This window comes from Hyperoodon ampullatus, assembly GCF_949752795.1.
Source record: "Hyperoodon ampullatus genome assembly, chromosome: 1".
NCBI classification, from domain to species: Eukaryota; Metazoa; Chordata; class Mammalia; order Artiodactyla; family Ziphiidae; genus Hyperoodon; species Hyperoodon ampullatus.
In genome coordinates this window covers 222354905-222376123 of record NC_136914.1, presented here as the reverse complement: position 1 = coordinate 222376123, position 21219 = coordinate 222354905, and the positions used below count along the sequence as shown (strand labels likewise).

At 53.7% G+C, this 21219-nt stretch overlaps 1 protein-coding gene across 1 annotated transcript in view; it reads left to right on the top strand.

Moving 5' to 3' along the window:
- Positions 1-19049: 19049 nt before the first annotated feature.
- FAM53B (family with sequence similarity 53 member B) overlaps positions 19050-21219 on the top strand; it is a gene marked incomplete at its 3' end in the record, with an annotated part of 73590 nt that continues 71420 nt past the window's right edge. The window contains exon 1 of the mRNA XM_079708111.1: positions 19050-19142. Within this exon, the coding sequence (XP_079564237.1) occupies positions 19065-19142 (78 nt within the window). The 5' untranslated portion in view covers positions 19050-19064. The remainder of the gene's footprint in view (positions 19143-21219) is intronic.

The following is a 21219-nucleotide window of genomic DNA, read 5'->3' as shown; positions in this document are numbered from 1 at the left end:
TTGGAGATCTCTGGAGTGGACCAGACATTCAGAAGGTAGATTCAGGTTTTCTGGCCCCCCAGGTTGTATGGTGCAAGGCGGGGCTGTGGTGGAAATGGCCCTTGCACAGGGTCATTCCCTCCGTTATCCAGCCTGTTGTTCCACCTGCAAGGAAACTGACAGAGATGAGCCGGGCTCAGAGCAGGGCAGGTGCTTCGTTCACCTGCGTGGAGCTTTCCCCTTGCTGTTCCCGATGTAACCCCTGACGCGGCTCGGAGTCAGCTCCTCGAACAAGGTGCCTGACTCTTTGGAAGCTAGTCTCCACCCCAGAGTTCATTCTGGTTGCCCTGCGATGCCAAGTGACTTGGGGATCCTTTTTGTCCCCCAGCCCCGCTAAAGTCACTCAGGTGCTTCACCCAGTTTAATCTTCTTAGTCCAAAAGTGCTTCCATGATTTTAACGGATGCTGCGGGATTTTTTTTTTTCAAACAAAGATTTAATCTCTAAATTATCTTGGCAGGCAGTCTAGCTGCCACATATCAAGTAGATAACTTCTGCTGGTGGTTGAAAGGGAAAAATTTCTTAGGGTAAATGAGAACACGCTTCTCAGAGCCTCCTAGCTTATTCTTTTCGACAGAGACTCAATGAAGCAAGTGGAAGTAAAGAGCCTCCAAATGGCAATTTATATTTTCTCAGGAATTGAGTTTTTCTTCCCATATTCCTCCAAATATTTAACATCAGTCACTCCTTTCCTTTACTTTTTTTCCTCAACTCCATTTTTTCCTCCTCTTGTGGCAAATATTCTGCAAACAGTTTTTTTTTTTCTTCTGATTCTCACACATTTCACTACACTGTCAACCTTTGGGCTTCTTAGTGTCATTCTGGGTTGTTTGCTGAATTTGAGAAATGTGGGCCACAAGTCCCACTGCCTGAAAGCCCTCCTGCCCCCCTGATCTGCTGCAGAAACGTGGCATCCTCATCTGCTTCCTCATCCCCTCCCAGCCAGTCCATTCCATGCCTGGGGGCTTTGTCCACCCCCTGATTCCACTGGGATGAGACTCCTGAGAAGGACCCCGAAGGCCCCGCCCCCACTGGTGTTCTTGAGTGCATTCTAGGGGGTGCTGGGAACTCCTTAAGGACAAGCACTGGGTCATCTTTATCTAGGTCCCCAGGTCCTGGCCTAGATGAAGGGCTGGGGGTGGGGCCTAGGCCTTCCACCCGATTCTGACCTCATGGTCTTTTGCAAGAGACTCAACCTTGATGGACCCCAGTTTTTTCATCTGCGGAATTGTCTCCCCAAGTATCAGGGTTCTAAGTACCAAATCCACTAAAACATTGGTTTTCAGACTTTCGGGGGCACCAGACTCACCTGGAGGGCATGTTAAAACACTGATTGCCGGACTCCACCCAGAGAGTCTCTGCTTCAGTCAGTGTGGGGTGGAGAGTGAAACTGTGCATCTCTAACGAGCTCCCAGGTGAGGCTGCTTGCTGCTGCTTCCGGGACCACGCTTTGAGAACCACTGCACTGGAACCACATTGTTGAAGCAGGCGCCAAACCCTCCAGTGTTCGCCCCGACAAGGGTTTGGGTCCCAGCCAGCGACGCGAACGCCTGCCCTGCGTATGAGCCTGCTCTCCCTTTTTACTTCCTGCTGTGCAGAGGTACATGCTTACGAAGCTTTGCATCTTATCTTCTGGGAAACTGGACCCTAGACGTCCAAAGATGTTTCCTTTTCTAGTTGCTACGGACCGAATGTCTATATCCCCCCCAATTTGTATGTTGAAACCTAAAGCCCAAAGTGATGGTATTAGGAGGTGGGGCCTTTGGGAAGGTGACCAAGTCATGAAGTTGGAGCCCTCGCGAATGGGATTAGACCCTTACAAAAGGGACCCCAGAGAGAGGCCTCAGACCTCCTGCCATGTGAGGATGCAGTGAGAAGATGACCATCAGTGAAGAAGAGCCTGTCAGCTCTGAGTCTGTCGGCACCGTGATCTCGGGCTTCCCAGTCTCCCGAACCTCAAGAAATAAATGTTGTTTATGAGCTACCCAGTTGATGGTATTTTGTTACAGCAGCCCCAGCAGAGTAAGACACCAACCATCTTTATGGAAGCTGTTTATCTTTAGACTCTCATTGTAATAGCTGGAGAAACATTTATTTCCTACCTTTAGGTAATTCTTTTTTCTAACCCACTCTCTGCCCCTGCCTCCAACCCCCTTAATCTGGACCCTGGATACCAGGGGAGGCAACACTGATGATTCCGAGTTTTGAACTCTGGTTTCCCACGTAGGTTTATTTGACCCATTCTCACCAAAGAAAGGCCCCACTTGGCTGAGCTGACGTCTGGCCTGGAGGTGCTGGGTAGCTCTGCCTCCTCGGGCAGCTTGTTCCCTTCATGTTGCTCGACTTCCCAGGTATCAGTCCTGAGGCTGAGGTGCCCTTTGACTCAGGTGTCCTGAAACGTGTGTCCCCATGTAGTGATGGACACGGGGGCGCCAACCATGCCCAGAATCCAGTGCTTTATCCCTTCTTTCTCTTACCTGCCACCAGATGAGCCCAGCTTGGGCTTCTGGAAGTGAAAGAGCTCTTGTTACAACTGGGCACCTGAGGCCCGGAGCTCGGAAGTGACGTGCCTGCGTCCGTACAGCGTCAGCCAGAGGCTGTACGGATCTGAGTTGTCAGCGGTGGTTGCCTGTGCGCGAAGATTGATTGCATCTCATTTTTGGTTTTCAGTTGTCCAGGGTGAATCTGAAATCACTGCCTGTCTCCGGCCTTTAGCCTAGGATGGAATAGCTGGGAGGCGACGGCAGTCACCAATGCTGCCTCGCTTTGCAGTTTTGTTTTGTAAAGGAGTGTCCCCCTTTCACTCCCACTCCTCAAAAACTAGGGGACAATAAAGCAGTCATGGTTTTGAATGAAGCGTTTCTGTGCTGTTTTTCTGACTCCTGTCTCGTTACCCTGTCCTCTGCCGCCCCCAGACCCAGTCCCCGGCAGCTGAAGCACATCGGCCCTTGTGCTTTTGTGCTTTCATAGCCACGCAAACACGTGGTGAGCGCGTGCTCGGCACATGCCTTGATCACATATTTGTAGCTCGGGAGTCCGAGACGATCGTGACATTCTCATGTGGGGCTGGACGTGGCCACTCCCCCTTCCCAAGTGAGGACACAATTGCTGTATTGTCTGTCGGCATTCTGGGTTAGTGGTGTGGGTCAGCGCCGGGGCTGTTGGTGCACTGGGAGATGGAAATAACTGTCTTGCGGCTGTGTACCTTGATGCTGCCGTTTTATGAAGGGGGGTGGTTTCTGATCCCCTGTGAGGATCCCCTGGGTCGCCTGGCTCCGTTCGGCTGAGTGAAGCACCCGCTCGTGCCCCTTATGGCTCAGCTTGTTGGCCTGGTGCTCTCAACGGCAGAAGGCAGAGCAGGACAGGTGTGGCGGGGCAGACCCCCAGGAGCCGGAGGGGAGCCGGGCGAGGTGGGGCCGGGCCAGGAGTGGGGAGGCTGGTGCCGCTGAGGCTGCCCTGGATGGTGGAGCCCCCCCTCCGGGGCCTTGTGAGGGGCGCAGGCATCAGCCAGACACGTGCCCGACTGGGCGGCACGGGGCTGCTTCCACCCGAACCTGGGAAGGGGCCTCACCTCCCGGCTCCCCGGCTCCCTGGGTGCCGGACGCGTCACGGATGGGCTTCCTCCGGGGAGGCCCTCGCCCCGTCTCCGGCTGTTGAACTCCTTTCTGCCCGCAAGGTCCGACACTCAAGGACCCCTCCCCAGACCTTCACCTCCCTGCTTGGCGTCACAGCTCACTCCTGTCCCATAGCCTGCATCCTCCCCTGGCACTCGTTGTGCCTTGCGGTATACCTGTTTGGACACTTGGTTTGTGTGAACTTGGTTTGGTACACCTGCCTTCTTCCCTCAGCCCCTGGTACGGCCAGCCCGGGGAGTGTTGGACTCGGGTTGGGGCTCTCGTACCACGAGGAAATGACGAGAGAAACACAGCGCAGGGTGTGCACAGGATCTGCCTGTTGAATTAAAGGCCCTCAGAGAAGATGCCCTTTGTGCAGGAGCACAGCGTCACATGCACATTTGACTTCTCCCGGGTGATCTTGCCCCTCGACCCCATCTTGCTCACCGTGCAGGCTGCCAGGACCTTGGCCTTCCTCCTTCTCAGGAGACACCGGCCTATAGGGGTGCTGCCTCCCGGCAAGCCCTGAGGGCAGCCAGGTGCTTTCTCCCAAAGGCCGAACTTGGGAAACAAAACCACAGGGAACACCCTGTGCCGAGATTTTCCTGGGACTGGGAGTGCGAGGGGCCGGCCACCTGCCCGCCTGCCCCAAGGAGCCTCTGATGAGTATTTGCAAGTTTCCGGGAGGTGCGCGGTATCCGACAGAGTGATTTTGTGCCAACCACAGATTCTGCTCGTGCTCTGCTGCTGTGGAACCCAGACAGCTTTGAGCCCAGCCCCTCTGTGGACTAGGAGGTGTAATGCTTCGAATTAGTGTTAACACGATTTTGATAGCTGTGGGAAACCCCACAAGCCAGAGAGGTTTCAATAGCTTTTGGCATCAGGAAAGTTGAGAACTGACTTAATGCAGCGAGTGTGTTCTTTGGTTCAGCAAACATTGCCTGAGAGCTGTTCTTCGTGCCCGGTCCCGGGACTCCGGGGACCGTGGTTGGGCTCGTGCCCTCCCAAAGGCCGCCGTCAATGGGGGAGACGGACACACTGCCAGCTCATTTCATGCTCCTTTGGTTCGTACTCTGCAGTGTGGGCGAGGCCTTCCTGGAGGAGGAGACGCCCGAGCTGAGTCGAAAAGCTGAGAGTAGTTAGCTCAGCTGGAGGCTGAAGAGGCTGAGAGGGGAGCAGGGGGAAGCAGGGAGCAAGTTCTAGCCAGAGGGCCCAGTGTGAGCGAAGGTCTGGACACGTGGGGGGGGGTGGGGTGTTTGGGGAACTATAAGCCGCTCTGTGTGTGTAAATTAATTTTTAAGAATAGGCAATATATGCGCTTGTTACAAACTCAGCTGTTACAAACTCTTCCCCCATCCCTGTCCCTCATATCTACCTCTACTTCTCTCTCTGGAAGAACTCCTGTTGCCTTTTTCTTTGTTCTCCCAGAGAGATTCCATTGATGTGCAAGCATATATATATATATATATATATATATATATATATATATATATATATATATATATGAAATTTTGATTTTTAAAAATTTAGAGATTTTTTGCATAGTTCGTACCTTCAAAATTCAAAACGTACAAAATGGTATTCCTTGAAGAGTCTCCTCTCCCCTTGGTTCTCAGCAACCCACTTCCTCTCCCTGAAGACTCTTGATATTAAGTTTCTTTTGTATCCTTCTGTATTATTGTTACATTTATTTAGTTTTACCCAAATAGGAGCTTACTGTGTCCACTGTCTGTCTTTGGTTTTTCACTTAACGCTAGACTGGAAGATGGTTTCCTGTTGGCACCTATCAAGTCTTTTGAAAAGTTGCATTTTGTCCTTTGCATGGATGTTGGGACATTCGTTTATCCTGTCCTTACTGTTAGGCAGTTAAGTTGCTTTCTGTCCTATCTGTGCTGAAGGTGCATATTTTTTTTTGCACCCAAGGAGGCTTATCTGTAGGGCAGGTTAACTTGGCATCTGAGGGTCCTGAGATTCAAGAGGAGAGCCGCCAGGATGACAGTAGAATGGCACAGAGACATTTGCCCAGATTGTATTTTGCTTCCTCTCTCTAGAAGTTGCCTTGTTCCTCTTTGTGGAAGGCAAGTGACTTTTAAATTGGGTTCTGCTGAGAATTTGGGGGAGAAACTGTTTCATTCTGGTGCCGCCTCCCACTGACCCCTCTAAGACAGGGGACCCACTGTGGACTCGTGAAACACCACTCACCCAGGGGTGTGGTCAGCATTGCTCAGAGGGACAGCTCCTTGGGCACCTGTGCCGGACTCGGACCCTCCTGCCACTCACAGCGGCCAGGCAAGGCCAGGCCAGGGGCCTGCAGAGCAGCTTTGCCAGCCCTGTCTGCTGGGGCCTGGTGGACGTGGATGCCACTTCCAGGCACTTGCCAGGCTTTGTGCTTCATGAACATCATGGCTCTAGCAAATGTTTTGTCGATTTATTAATAATTGATGTGAACAAGAATCTGCCCGGGAAGAACACCCACCACGGACTGGGAGGAGGAGATCCCAGCATGGCTTTGCACCCACCCCATCAAGGTTGCGATGCTCATTTTTTTTTTTTTTTTTTTTTTTTTTTTTTTTTGTGGCACGCGGGCCTCTCACTGCTGTGGCCTCTCCCGTTGCGGAGCACAGGCTCTGGACGCGCAGGCTCAGCGGCCATGGCTCACGGGCCCAGCTGCTCCGCGGCATGTGGGATCTTCCCAGACCGGGGCACGAACCCGTGTCCCCTGCATCGGCAGGCGGACTCTCAACCACTGCGCCACCAGGGAAGCCCTGCGGTGCTCATTTTTGAACCATAGAAGGCCCTGTTATGATATCGTGTTATTTGTCTTTTAAAATGTACTCTACCTCTTAGTGCATTTTATTTTACTCTTCATTTCACTCATGCATCAGTTAATAATTTTTACTTCCTTGGGCAGAGGGCCTGTGGCTTACATATGCTTTTGTGCACAACTCCTGTCCTATCAGGCTTTTCAAGGAGGACAGCCTGCTGTTAACTACTCACCTAGCACACCTGAAACTTGGTTTGGGTGTCCAAAGGCTGGCCCCTGACCAGTACCTGTTAAATGTCTTCCATTCTCATCTTGTCCCCTTACTCAGTCTGACAGCTTTTTTTTTTTAAGTTTATTATCGTTATTGTTAACTCTGAGAACGTTGATAATTTATGCCCGCCTCCCCGGGATTTACTCCTGGTTGAGGAGGCTGGTGTTACCCGTTCCAGATGTAGCCTTCCTGCTTTCGCACGTTTGGTAATGCCTCCAGATGGGGCTCCTGACCAGGGTGAGGCCCCTTTCAGGCGAGGCGAAGGCCAGCTCGCTGGTGGGTTTGGGAAGTGCTCCGAGGCCTAGCTGTAGAGTTTTGCTGCTGACTTAGTGACGTGAGCTTCCTGAGGGCAAGACAAGCCTGCACCAAAACTCGGTTCCGATGGCTCCCCTAGAGGACAATGACGATAACACGACAGCTACAGCGGCCGCTGGCACATTGGGTGGTTTTTCAGGTACTTTGGGATATGTTGTGGACAGACAGTGGAGTGAACCTCTGTTTCTTCCGGGGCCTGGGCCATTTCTGATGACGATGATCCGCTCACCTCTGGAAGGTAACTCTCTGAGGGTGTTTTGAGTCTCACTTAGAGCTGTCAAGAGTACCAAGCCCCCCGCCCCAACCCCGCCCAGGCTCTGGAAGAGTTCAGCAGGGCTTGAATCTGGTTGGCCATATCGTTTCCTCTTGAACCCCCTCTAGGTCTTTGCTGTGAGCCCGGGAGGCCGGGGTTGTCATATCCACGATGCTTAGAGGAAGTGGAGATGGGTTTGCAAATGAGGCGTCCCTCCCTTCTCCTGCCTGCACACTCTGCCAGAAGGTAAAGCAGGAGCTCAAGACCCACACGCAGCTGCTCCCAAGCTCCTTCTGTTCGGTCCCTGAACAGTGCTAAGTAATTCAGAGCCGAATCTCTGGGCTTTGCTTTGAATTAGGACCTCAGGGCAGCCCTTCTTACAGGAGCCTCTTTCTCCTCCTAAAGAGTCAACAGTCTGGTGCTGTTGAGGTCCTTCTGCAGGCAGATGGCCGTTGTTACACATAGAATGGCTCCCTCGCCACCACGCTGCAGCTGATGTCAGAGTCATCTTAGTAGAGTTTGTCCCGCCCTTCGGAAGCCCCCTGGGAGGCACCAGAGAGATGGCTTTGGGAATTTGACTGAGAGGTGCCCCGGAGCTCAGGGGTACCTGTCGTTTTGACGGACCTGTCTGGCAGTCTCTCTGAAGAGTTTTGTTTTGGCAGATGACAGCGTTCTTGACTGTGCGGTGCAGCTGGCCGTGTGGGGGGCAGGGGAGAAGGCTGATTAATTTCTATACCAGACCCTGTAAAATTGGTCGGATCAGGAGGGTGATGTCCTGGTCTGCGAGATGAGGTCAGGGTGTGACCTCCGAGTGGGTGGCAGAGGGGAAACCTGGTTCTCGTGTCCCTCACAGTTCTTACAGAGCTCCTGGTCCCCTCCTGCGTCACCGCCCCTGTTGCAGTGTGATACTCGTGTCACCGTGTGAGGCCACCAGCCCCCAGGTCCCTGAGATGAAGAGAGGCTGCCTCCCAGCTGTGTCCCCGGTGCCAGCTGCTGGGAGGCTCCATTTGCTCTGCGCAGCGGCCTGGGGCTTCTGTGAGGGCAGTGCTGGCGTGTGGCCGGGCAGGAACGGGGACGCTCCCCCTGCCCGAGGGGCTCCTGGGGCCACACTGGCATGAAGCGTGCATGCAGCCTGGGTGAGGGTAGATCATCCCGCAGGAGGGAGAGAACGTTGCTCTCTCTGGTCCCTAAAGTCCATAAACATTTTGCAAAGGAAGGGGCTGTTTTTGTAGCAGGAGGTAGGAGATGAAGGTGTGAAAACTGGTAAGTGACTAACTTCCTCGCCTTCCAAGAAACTCCTTAATTCTGAATGTTGTTAATGGCACTGAAAGACACCAAGGTGCCCTGGGGTGCTTAAGGACTGAGTTTGGAGAACGCACCTGTGCGAACATCCCCACTTGCGCCTGTAGGTACGTAAGAGAGGGGGGCAACCCCACCTCCCGGTTACCTGCCCCGAAGGAATATGAGGGCGGCTTCCCACTCTCCACTCGGCCATATGGAAGGCCACGGCTGAGGCTCATGATGGCAGCCAGTGAGAATTTGGCCTTTGCTGTTGTCCGGTCTCCTGCGACCTTGAACACTGGAGGTCAGGTCTGGGCAAGACCGGGAAGGCCAGCTGACACACGGCCACCAGAGCAGTGGCTGCAGGACGGGCATCATCAGCCCTTCCCACCCTCTCGCGGCTCACGCAGCACCTTCCATGACTGAGTCTCATGCTCCCTCGGGTTCCCATATGCATGTCACAGGTGAGGAAACTGAGGCTCAAGAGAGGCAGTGTGACCTGGCTTTGCCACACAGCTGATGCAGGGCTGCACGTGGCTGCTCACTTGGCAGAAACAGAGCCCGTCTGACCCGGTCTTCCATTCGTCAGGTGAGGGATCTGAGGCCAGACAGGGGAAGTGACTTGGCAAACGGGCCAGAGCTGCTCGGTGGTAGAGGTAGGGCCAGAACCCATGTTTCCCAAGTCCTGCTGTCTTCACACAGGCCACGCTGCCTCTTGTTTGGGCTTCTCTATTTTTGTTCTTGTTTAATTTTTTTTTAACCCCTCGTCTCTTTTGGTTTCAAATCATGGTTTGATTAAATTCACTGTACTTGTAAATAGGTCTGACTGAGGAAGAGGTCATGGTCGTCTTAGGCTAAGTGGCTTAACATTTCAGTAGATTATCTCTGGGGCCCTTGCTGTGTCTCACCGTCCCCAGTTCTCTCCCCTTCTCTCCCTCATCCTGGTCTGGAGGACAAGGCGGTGTCTAGTCTGTGCTCCCTCAGTAAGTACTGGTTCTCCTCCCCGCCACCCCTCTGCAGATTCTAGTCCATAGGACACCCTTCTCTTGTAGGGTTTGGCAGGTTAAAAGGACTTGAATGGTAGCGAGCGTTGCAGGACTGCCTATAGGAAACTTGCCTGTCAGTTATGTCTCATTGATGAATGAGCTCTTGACAGGTCATGCATGCAGTTGGCTTGAGTTTCAAGAAGCAGCACAGGCTGTCTCGTTCCCATGTTCACGTTTGTTTTGGCTCTGGGTCTCAACACTTTCATGTCCGTGAATAATGTTTTTCCTCCCCCTCCTCTTGAGATGTTATTTGCTTAAAAACACAGCAAATCCCTACAACACTGTGCGAGTGACTGTGTAAAGTCCCAGAGAACAGACTCCCAGTTCGGTTCAACATCTCGTTTGCTGTTTTGTTTTGTTTCCCTTCCATTAAGACAGTCTCATAAGGGAGCCTGGGCCACTTTGTTCAGCCCAGGGCACAGGGTGGGTCCCTTTCCAGCCAGGTAATGTGACTGCCAGTCCTTTGCTGAGTGTGGGCCTTCGGTGACCTTTGACTACCTGAAGCTCTAGTCCAGGGAATGTATATTCACCCCGGTTACTGAAGAAAACACCTTACTCCGGGGCGAGGAATCCAGGGTGGGGTGAGCATGCTGTCTCTAAGGACGGCAGCTGCTTTATCCTTGCAGCAAGAAAGTGTTGCCCCGCCCCCGAGAGTCCGATGCAGCCGCACGTCAGCTGCGTGGTTTAGCCAGGCTGCACTGCCTCTCTGAGCCCAGTTTCCTCACGTGTCACATGCAGACGGGAACCCGGGTGAACGTGAGACTCAAGAATGGATTTGATTGTCCAGCAGCTACGTCGCCCAGCGAGGTGCTCAGAGGGGTCGCAAGCATGTTCCGTTCCCCCGCCCGGCCGCTCGTGCTGGAGCCGTGGAGACGTGGTCTCCGTCAGCCAGTTCGCACGTGCTGAGTCAGGCCTGCTCTCGGCTCGAACTGCGCTCACCGAAGGACTCCCCGCAGTGCCCCTGGCCCCCCTTCAGGCACCCCGCTCTACAGACCTTTCCTTCCTTAACTTCCCACTCGCGGGGGCAGACAAGGCTGGCTTCTTACAGATCACAAAGCTCAGCAAGGTTCTGTCCCTCGTCCAGGGTGCCACAGCCCATCCAGGACTGAGCTGGAGGGGACGTGTGACTTCCGGGCCTCGAGTCCAGTGGTCGTCCCCAGGTGAACACACGCCGATCGGGTTCCTGCTGTGACAGGCTCTGTGCTGAGACCAGGGGAGGCCTGAGGCAGGGCCACACCCAGACAACATGGGTGGAGGGCGGCCCCCCGTGAACACCCTGGAAATGGGCTTGGGGAGAAGGACGGGGGTGGGGGGGAGCTCTGGGGGAGGGGCAGCAGAGCCCCAGGGAGACGGGGGCCGATGGACACAGATTCCAGCTGATGTAGTGAGGAGCCAGCACCATCCCCCGGGCCTGGGGGCACCCTGGCTTTCCTGGGAGGCACTTCACCTCTGCACGGCACCCGGCCCGGCCGCCCCTCCATGTGGTTAGGGATGGGAATCAGTGCCTTTGTTTCACCTCTCCCCTCTCACTTCCCCGCTCCCTGCCTCAGTGGAACCCCTAGTGCCAGTTCATCATTAAGTCCAGGAGGTTGAGGTGTGGCCTGGGGCACCACAGGAGGAGCTTATAGGGAAGGGGTGGCTTGCAAACCCAGCATCTGTGCTTCAGCTTTTGGTCAGTTTGAGAAACCAAATACTTATGGGATAATTAGGACACAGTTTATGGATCCTGGAGTAGGCGTCTTGGTGGTTCAGACAAAGATTTTGGAATTTAGCAGATGTGGCTTGAGTCCTGTTTCACCCTTTACAACTGGGTGACCTTGGGCCTGGACCTCAGCTTGTCCCTCTGTAAGACGGAATAACAATAGTGCCCACTCGTAGGGCTCCTCTGAGGATACAGTAAGCCTGGGGCCTGGCACTGCTGCTGCGGCTGTTCTTATTTTATTCATGCTTTGATAAAAGGTAGACTCCGTGTCACCTGTTATTTCCACAGATACAGACCAGGAAGATACTAGGAAAATGGTGAACAAAAATGTATTTTTTTCTGGCTATTGCCTCTATTGTGGAGTTTCCTTCAGTCAGTAACGTTTGGTATCAAACATGTCCTTGGTGTTCAAGTATTGACTTAAGAGGTTTCGTCTGTCTCTCTTTTTCTGTCGGTGGATTGCAGGTGGTGAAGGCATAGCTGTCTTTGATCAGTTATTTTTCAGGAGGACCTGAAGACTTGGGAACCTGGGCCGAGGGAATTCGTTTAAATGTTCCACTGCCGTCTGGGAAACACATTCTCCGGGCACGTTCTCTTATTGAAACTCCAGACTCTCTTTCCAATGTCATCTCGGTCTGGGAAAGCACGGGCTGTTGATAAAGTTCCTAGGCAGCTTTTAACTTTTATCCTTTAAACTCAGATGCCTTAGCAGCAAGCAGAAGGCATCCCCGGGCAGATTTAATTCCCTACTCTTGGCAGATGTGGACCTTGACTGCGACCAGAGGATTCCTCTGCCCACTCCACCCTTCCATGGGTTTGTCATAGGATCTGGCAGGAGGCAGCATGACCCTCTGAAAGATGCCCTTCCCCAAAGGTTCATAAATTTGCTTCTAGATCCTGCTCACAGATTGCTTTTGTCACACCAACAGCTGAAGTTACGAAAGTTTAAAAGTGCATGCAGCCTTCCCAAAGACCTTGTAGAATTGCTGCTGTTTTCCTCCCATTTCCTTTGCTTAATGGGAGGGGGAAATGGAAGCTCTGAAAGGAATGACTTGCTTGGGCCATCAGGAAAATCACTGTCAGCGGCCAAGGTTATGTTTAGGTTTTGCTCTGAGTCCTGTGTTGGGGTGCTGAGATATTCTTCTGCTATAAAGCGAACTTGTACAAGTAGTAAACACAGGATAAGGATATTAAAAGAAGGAAACGTTTAATTGGGCGAGTTCCAGCGTGGTCAGTTTCTTTTCTTGAAAGGGTGGCTCTTCAAAAATGCATGACAGAAACGTTTGGTAAACTCCTGTAATCTTCTGAAGAGTTATATAGACTCTTAGAGTTTGCAAAACTTTTTTGCATATATAAAGGCATTTAGCGTGCACCGGGCAGGGTTCCCATTTGCCAGAAGCCGAGAGTCTCGACCACAGTGATATCAGACAGCTGGGTTCGAGGGTTGCAGACGCCTGAAGGCACATTGAAGACTGCAGAACAAAAGCAAGAGGGTTTCATGTTAGGAAGGACCCGTGTGAGAAAGTAAAGTTGTCCACTGTCCCTGCGGTGTCCTGAGGAGACAGACCTGGATTCAGATCTCACCCTCACCCCTGCTAGCTGTAGGATCTTGGGCAAATGCTTGATTTATTTTCCTGGAGCCTTGGTCTTCTCATCTGGAAAATGGGAATACTGTTAATAGCAATGCCTCTTCACAGGAATTCGAGAGATGAAATGAGAAGAGCCCAGCCCATAGTTGGTCCTCAGGGAGGCGGGGGCTGGGAGCGCAGCTGGGAGGGGGCGGAGGTGGCTCTGGGGCCAGGGTGCCACGGGGCTGGGTTGAAGCCTCTCACTAACCGCGGGCAGTGTCACTTGGTGCCCGCTGACCATCCGTGTGTACCCTGGGGAGTGGGCACCGGTGTCTGGGGCCTTCTCTGTGCTGCGCTCTTTTATACACATTTTCTTACCTGACTCTCCCAGCAGCCCCCAGAGCAAAGGTGTTCTCACTTTCATTTTAAAGATGAGGAAGCTGAAGTTAAGGGGCTTGGGAGGTGAGGGGAGGCTGCCCAGTCCCTTAGCACGCCTCCTTGCCTCAGGCTGCATCCCATCCCGTACAGGCAGTGGCTGCCACGTGGCCTTCTTTAAAAAGAATTTTATATGTATATGCAGTACAGTTCACTCTTTGGTGTTTAGTTCTGTGAGTTTTGGCAAATGCATAGACGGAGTGGGCTTTTTAAATTTAAAATTTTGACGTAAGAAGAAAATTTTTTTCTGTTTAACTTTGTATCTCTATGAGATGATGGATGTTCACTAAACTTATTGAGATCATCGTTTCATGATGTATGTAAGTCAGATCATGATGCAGCACACCTGAAACTGATACAAGGCTGTATATCCATTATATCTCAAAAAAACTGGAAGAAAAACATTTTTTAACTTTTGAGATCGTTGTAAATCCACATGTAGTTGTAAGAAATCATAGAAATCCTGTGTACTGTTTACTCAGTTTTCTCCAGCGGTAACATGTTGCAAAACTATAGTACAAATCACAAGCAGGAAATTGACACCCATGCGATACAGTCGAGATACAGAACATTTCCATCACAAGGATCCCTGCCGGTGTCTTTTCATAACCACACCCAGCTCCCTCACCCCCATCCCAAGCGCCCGTTCAAACGCCCAGCAACTACGAATCTAGTCTTCGTTTCTGTAATTTTGTCATTTCAAGAATGTTATGTAAATGGAGTCATGCAGTCATTAACCTTTGGGGACTGGGATTTTTCACTCAGCATAATTCCCTGGAGATTCGTCCAGGTAGATATCAATAGTTCGTCCCTTTTTAGTGCTGAGGAGTGTTCCATGGGATGCTGTTCCACAATTTGTTTAGCTAGTCACCTGTTGAAGGACATTTGGGTTGTTTTCTGGTTTTGGCTGTTACGAATAAAGCTGTTATGAACAATCATGTGCAGGGTTTTGTGTGAACATAAGCTTGCATTTCTCCGGGATAAATGCCAAGGAGTGCACTTGCCGGGTTGCGTGGTAGTTGCTCGATGGGGCTTTGAAGGATGCATCTGGTATGGAGAGGCAGGTAGGGGTGGGGACTTTGCTGCAGGTGGACACCAGTGGGAAGCACAGCCCGGGAGCTCACCCCTGATAGCCTGGGTGAGTTGCTTCATCTGTCTGTACACTGTTAACTACTTATATCTGTCGTGTATTGATATATAAAGCACCTGGTACACAGTAGGTGCTCAGTAGATAGAAGCTGTTCTTTTTTTTTTTTTTTTTTGCTGTACGCGGGCCTCTCACTGCTGTGGCCTCTCCTGTCGCGGAGCACAGGCTCCGGACGCGCAGGCTCAGCAGCCGTGGCCCACGGGCCCAGCTGCTCCGCGGCATGTGGGATCCTCCCGGACAGGGGTACGAACCCGCGTCCCCTGCATCGGCAGGCAGACTCTCAACCACTGCGCCACCAGGGAAGCCCAGAAGCTGTTCTTTTTTTTTTTTTTTTTTTTTTTTTTTTTTTTTTTTTTTTTTGTGGTATGCGGGCCTCTCACTGTTGTGGCCTCTCCCGTTGCGGAGCACAGGCTCCGGATGCGCAGGCTCAGCAGCCATGGCTCACGGGCCCAGCCGCTCCGCGGCATATGGGATCCTCCCAGACCGGGGCACGAACCCGTATCCCCTGCATCGGCAGGCGGACTCTCAACCACTGCGCCACCAGGGAGGCCCCCAGAAGCTGTTCTTAACATGGGTTAAGAGAAGACCCGCCAGGCCAGAGCAGGATCTGTGCCCCAGAGGTGACCTCAGGAAGCCTTTCCCTTGCCCCCCGTGGGCCCTGGGGCCACCTCCTTTTTACCTTGGGCAGAGCTGTTCACCCAGTTGTCCCTCAAAGGCCGAGTTCCTGGCTTCTCCCTGAGAAGTAACTGGCCCTGTTCTCAGACTGGGCTCCGAGTCTCTAGATGGGCACTGGCATTCCCCAGTGAGCTTGGCCAGGCCCATGCCATGGATCAAAGGAATCCCAGGGAATTCCAGATTGTGCCAGGCTCTGATGGTCTGGATTTGCCTCACAGGGTCTGAGAATGTGCCCGGATCGTTTCAGGTGTTGTTACGATTTAGCCGGATTCCAGGAACGTGTGGAGCTCTTGCCGTAGTCAAGGCACCGAGCTAGGTGCTGCAAAGGGTTCAAAAAAAATCATTCAGCAGATCAACCCAGCCAACTCCAGCTCGTTTGGGAGCATCCTACGGCCGCATGATAAAGTCTGGCATTCGGAGCCTTTGGTCTGGGGTGACTCTGTCTTTCCGGCCCCTTGTCCTGCTGCTGCCGCCTCTCCACGTGCCCTGTGTGCCTGCCAGCAGTGTGCTCACTGCCCCCACCCCCCAGCCCATGCTGTGTACAGGCCAGGCTGCTATCCTACGCTCACGCTTCCCTCTTCCCAGGTGCCTCTTCCCTTCATGTTGAAATCTTGCCTATTTTCTTTTTAATCAGAAAGGCGTTGCATGCACCGGATGAAATACTCAAATAGCACGCGTCCGTGTGTAAGGCTATACACTCAGTGCCTTCTCCCACTCCAGGGCCACGTGGTTATGGGACCATGCTGTACTCCTCTTGCTGTTTTCATTTACAGTGTTATCTTAGAGAGTGCTTCATATCTGTACCATTAAAATTGCCTCATTAACACTGCAGTGAAGGTGACATGGTATTTGTTGACATAGCTACTCTGTGATTTCTGTTACCAGTCACCTGCTGATGGCCGTCTGGGTCGTCCCCACTCCTGGGCTCTCCCAGGCAGTGCTGTATGTCATTGGTCCCTGTGCAGAGGGGTCTGTTTATGACTCAGCCCCAGGGCCCCCCTCCTCCATCTGCCTTCCGTAGCTGTGGTACCTGTGTTCACAGTACTGTCTTTCCACGACTCCTGAAGACAGGGCTCGTGCAGGACCTTCCTCCTCCTTCCGGTGCCTGCCATGTTTACTGACCGCCCAGTTTCCAGGAGCACATGGTGCTCTGGTATTCACCAGTTATGCTGCCTCTCTGCGACCTGGCCTTTGGTAGGGGCTCCAGTACGAGCAGAGCTGCGAGAGCTGGGACACCTGCACCGCTTCCTCCATCCAGCTTCGTGCTTGGTACACAGCGGCTGCATCGGATGGGCCAACGTGTTTCCATGGCGATAAGACTTCTACCGCATCGTTCTTACTGGCCGCCTACTGTTTCACCAGAGGCATGGGCCATAATACAGCCAGTCCCCCCCGCCAACCTTTTTTTAAAAAAATTATTTATTTATTTATATTTTTGGCTACGTTGGGTCTTCGTTGCTGCACGCGGGCTTTCTCTAGTTGTTGCGAGCGGGGGCTACTCTTCGTTGTGGTGTGCGGGCTTCTCACTGCGGTGGCTTCTTGTTGCGGAGCACAGGCTCTAGGCGCGCGGGCTTCAGTAGTTGTGGCTTGCGGGCTCTAGAGTGCAGGCTCAGTTTTAGCGCACGGGCTTAGTTGCTCCGTGGCATGTGGGATCTTCCTGGACCAGGGCTCAAACCCTTGTCCCCTGCATTGGCAGGCGGAATCGTAACCACTGTGTCACCCAGGAAGCCCAGCTAGTCTCCTCTTGATGGAATTTAGCTTTGAAAAGTTTTGATGGAATGTCCCTTTTAAAAAAAATTTGAGAGGACAGATGCTTGGGTGTCCGTTGCTGAGAAAAGATCGGGACTCACAGGCTCCCCCATGAAACTAGTGGCAGTAGCTACTTGTTTATTGAGCAGTTCTTCAAATGAGCTAGGGCTTCTCACCGAGCAAGGCGAGCTCTCTTTTCTTATAATACAGTCATCTTCTGAGGCAGGCACTGTTGTCCCTATTGTATGGAAAGGGAAACCAAGGCTCAGAGAGTAAGTAACTTGGCAAAGGTCACTCAGACGATACGTTTCAAGAGCTGGGATTCCAGCTCAGGTGTGCTTGGCTCAGGACCTGAGCTTGTAACCACCGAACGCTCCTGCCTTGTTAGGGAAGAAGGGAATGGGGAGGGCGGGTCACCCCTGGGCCTGGGGTAATGGCTGGCGGCCCCAGAACTGAATCGAGGTTGCACCTAGAGAGAAGACGGCCTCCATCAGGCCTCATCCCCGTCTCTGATCGGCACAGAGGGTCCTCTTGAAGGGAGAGTCCACAGCACCAGTCCGGGCACTCTCCTGCTCACGTGGCCGGCCCTGCTCTCAAGCCAAGCGTCCAGGGGGCTGGCGGGCATTCCTGGCTTGGCTTTCTGGCCAGACTCGGAGGAGTGATCTGAAATTCTTGGCTGGGGCAGATCATACTTGGTCAGAATGTTTCACTTCTAGATGGATGTGGCTTTGAAACTCTGCATCAGGTCTCCCAGTGTGACCTGGGAGCCTGGAGACTCCACCGGCCCTCCCTCCTGAGCAGTCAGTCCTTTGAAAATGTATTGATTTCCCTCCTTCCCTTCCCTGCTTTTGCACTTTGGATGAACCTTGTTTTCGAAGAACAGTAGAAGGTAATTTTCCTGTGCTCGCCAGCTGGCCCGTAATTGAGCAATTTCAATAACACCCACTGTAAAGTCTAATCGAAGTAAACAGGAAAATATGATTTACAATCTGGATGGCAAGCAAATACCAGGGTGCAACTAATTTTTACACAGAGCAGCAGATTCTAAAACATTTTCCTGCACTGACCAGTTTGGTTTTAATTAAAGATTAGGAGCTGCTTTTTGTTTCTTTATTTTTTACTATCGTTATCGTTACTTTTTACTTTTTGATGGAACCTGGTTGGTGATCTTCAGGTTCCTTGGATCTCTGTGACTTCCTCTGAAGGTGTAACCACAGAGGGGTGGGATGGAAATAGGATCAGAGAAATTGATTCGTAAGGAGCGATTTTCCCACCCTGGACTGAAGGCTGCACTCTTTGGGCTTTTGCTTGGTGAGAGATGAGGGTGGGTCGGGGAGATGCTCCGGGCTGTGTAGCACGATGATGAGAGAGGGTCCCATCACTGCTGGGAGCACAGAGGGGTGTGCGCAGGCTGTGACTTGGTTTTGCTCATTCTGAGGAAGGGGACGGAGGCGCCCTGTGTTGCAAATGTGTCATTTTGGAATCGTGGTGCTTCCAAGGATGGGAAGTATGTGCCTTTAAATGGACCCTCCCAGTTCTTCCAGTGGCTTCCTTCAGACCTGGGCAGAGAACAGGAGCCACCTTGCTGGCTGCCTGAGGGCCAAGCCCTTGGGCTTTGACTGCAGGGTTGGCCCCGTGTCTAACCTCAGCTGACCTCGGGCTGTCTGTAGGGCTAGCTCAGCGTAGGAGGTCACACGGCTTGAGCGCACTCTGGGGACAGCCGTCTGTGAGCAGCCCAGACCCCGAGATCTGTCTTAAAGGTGCCGCGAAGCTGAGCTGGGGTTCACTGTTGTGCCCACCAGGTGTTGGCTTTAGGGACACCCTAAGGCTGGCCTGTGGGTGGGTGAGGACTCCGGGAAGGCCATTCCGGCCTTCGTGGCCCCCGCCAGGATACCTCTCCTGCAGCGGAGAGGCGGTTCTATTCCCCAGCAGGGTCCCAGCGTGCAGGGGAGGGCGCGGCTCTCTCGGGGCCCCGGTCTGCCCCAGTCCTGAATCCCTTTGCGTTTCTTTTATCTTTCCAGGGAGTTGACCACACTTGGCCATTTCCTGGAAGAGCCCCACCCCGAGCGTGAGCAGCCGATGGGGAGCCGTTTGTGCTGACATCATCATCTGGGGGGTGCCCAGGAGGTCGCCTCTGCCCAAGTCTGCCCACCGAAGATGGCTCGTGCCCACCCTGGGCTGGCGCCCAGTGCCTGAGGTCCTTACCATGGTGATGATCCTAAGTCAAAGCCTCGACAAGCAGGGAGCTGACCCCGTAGCGTGCAGGACCTTCATCCCTGAGCTGGTAAGGACCCGGTGGCCTGGCTTCTCTGGTGACCCTTTTGAGGCCCGATATCCAGGTGGGGCTGTGGACTGAGCAAGAGGGCTTAGCAGTTGTGCCCAGAGGGCCCGCAAGCAGAGCTCTGGGAGCCGTGGCAGGCGGGGCAGTGGAGCAGTCACCCGGAGCCCGGCTTCGCCCTCACAAGAAGGAAGGAGCCAGCTTAGATTTGAGTCCTCTGGCGAGCGGGGAGGGCAGGCCAGCACCCTGGTAAATAATACCAAGTGTGCTTCTGCCGCCCCTGCCGGGCTGAGACCCACATTCCTTCTGGTCTCCACCCGGTCAGGGGGGTAGTTTCCAGAAGGCGGGGTGGTACCGAGGTAAGGCCGGGCCTCCAAAGGGCGGTCAGTGCGAGCGAGAGCTGCCGCCTCAGGAGTGTCCAGAGTGGGGGACGGTGGAGAAAGAAGGCGCGGCCTGGCGGCCAAGGTGGTGGGCCTGGTGGCGGCTGCCCTCCGCAAGGGTGGTCCTCGGACCAAGTGGCCCGGTGAGCCTGGCCAGACAGGCAGACAGCCGGCCTCCTTAGGCCGCAAACAAGACGGCCTCCTCCCTCCTTCCATAGCCCTAATTCCTCAGAAGTGGGTGGGCTGTTCCCCTGCAGAGGGAGCTGAAAGCAGTCCCACTCGGGCATAAACACTCTTGTGGGGGGTTTTGCACCTGGGTACGTCCCAGGGACTCTGCTGCTTCTGTGGTCAGGGATGGGGGCCCCGTCCGGGGTCACGTCACCCAGCGCCCCTCCCGGCGCCCTTCACAGCCCCTCGTGAGACCCCACGCTACCACCTAGTGGGCTTTCTCCCCCAATCTGACCCCACCACCCAGGTCGAGAGCAGGCGGGTGGGTCTTAGGTCGTCCTAAGAGCTTGTGAAAGCCACCAAGACCTGTGTCCACCCCACAGGCCTTCACGGAGCGCCTTGGGCTGAAGGGATTCCGTAGGACAAGTAGGGTGTCTGCCCATTGCTCCTTCCTTTGCAGTTTGTGCTGAGTATGTATCTGTCCGTAGATTCCCTCTCATCGTCCCCACTGCTGCTGCTCCGGTCCTTCCTGCGTACTCTCTCATCTGGATTCTTCTGGGAACTGGCCCCCGCTTCTGGCTCCTTTAGCCTGTTTGCATGACCCAGCAGCCAGAGGGAATGCGAGTCAGACCGTCCCACCTCTGCCCAGAGCCTTCCAAGGCTTCCCGTCTCAGGCTGAGCAAACACCAGACTCCTATTGGGATGTATGAGGTCCGGTGTACCCTGGCCCCCGTGACCACTGTGCTCTCTCTCCGCTGCTTTCCGCCACTGACTCTGTTCAAGCCACGCCGGCCTCCCCGCTCTACATGGCTCAGGGCTTGTGCACTTCTTCCCTGGCCTGGAACGCTCCCCTTTAGCAGGACTCTCTCCCTCCCTCCTTTTCTTTGGCCACTTGGCCTAACATCTAATTCCACGACCTCCCCTACCTCCTTACCCCCATGCACTGCCTGTCCCCTTCTCCCTGTCCTTTTCTTTCCAAGGTGCTTCACCACTTTCTAACATTTTGATCTTGTTCGCTGAGTGCCTTCTGCCCCAGAGTGTGAGCTTCACAAGGCGAAGGACCTTTGTCACTCTCGCTCCTTGCCGAATACCCAGTGCCTGACCCCGGGACCTAGTGCGTGGCAGGTGCTCAGGGGACGTTTTGGAGCGAGTGAATGCGGGTTCCTGTAGCCCAGCTTCTCAGCTCGTCATCGTTCAGTCCCTTCTCTGCTGCTCAAGTTCACGGCGGAGGGGGTGCAGGTATGAGTTGCTCTGTTTTCTGTGGTTGGTGGGTGTTTTCCCGCTGAAATTAAAGCAGTCGTGTAGAGTAGCTCTGACCAAAAAGCAACGGCTCTCGGGGTGAGGGCCTCCTGGAGGGCCCAAGGGAGGCCCCCTCTGGCTCCAGCTGTGCTGTTTGCCTCAGTTGCCGCCGCTGAACTTGGTTCCATCCGGGGGTGGGCCTGCCTGGGCCTGGTCGTGGAGCTGGGTTCAGTGCCCGTGGGCCCGTGGTCAGCTGAGCCGGTCTTCAAAGAGACAGGGCCTGAGCCCTCGCCAGG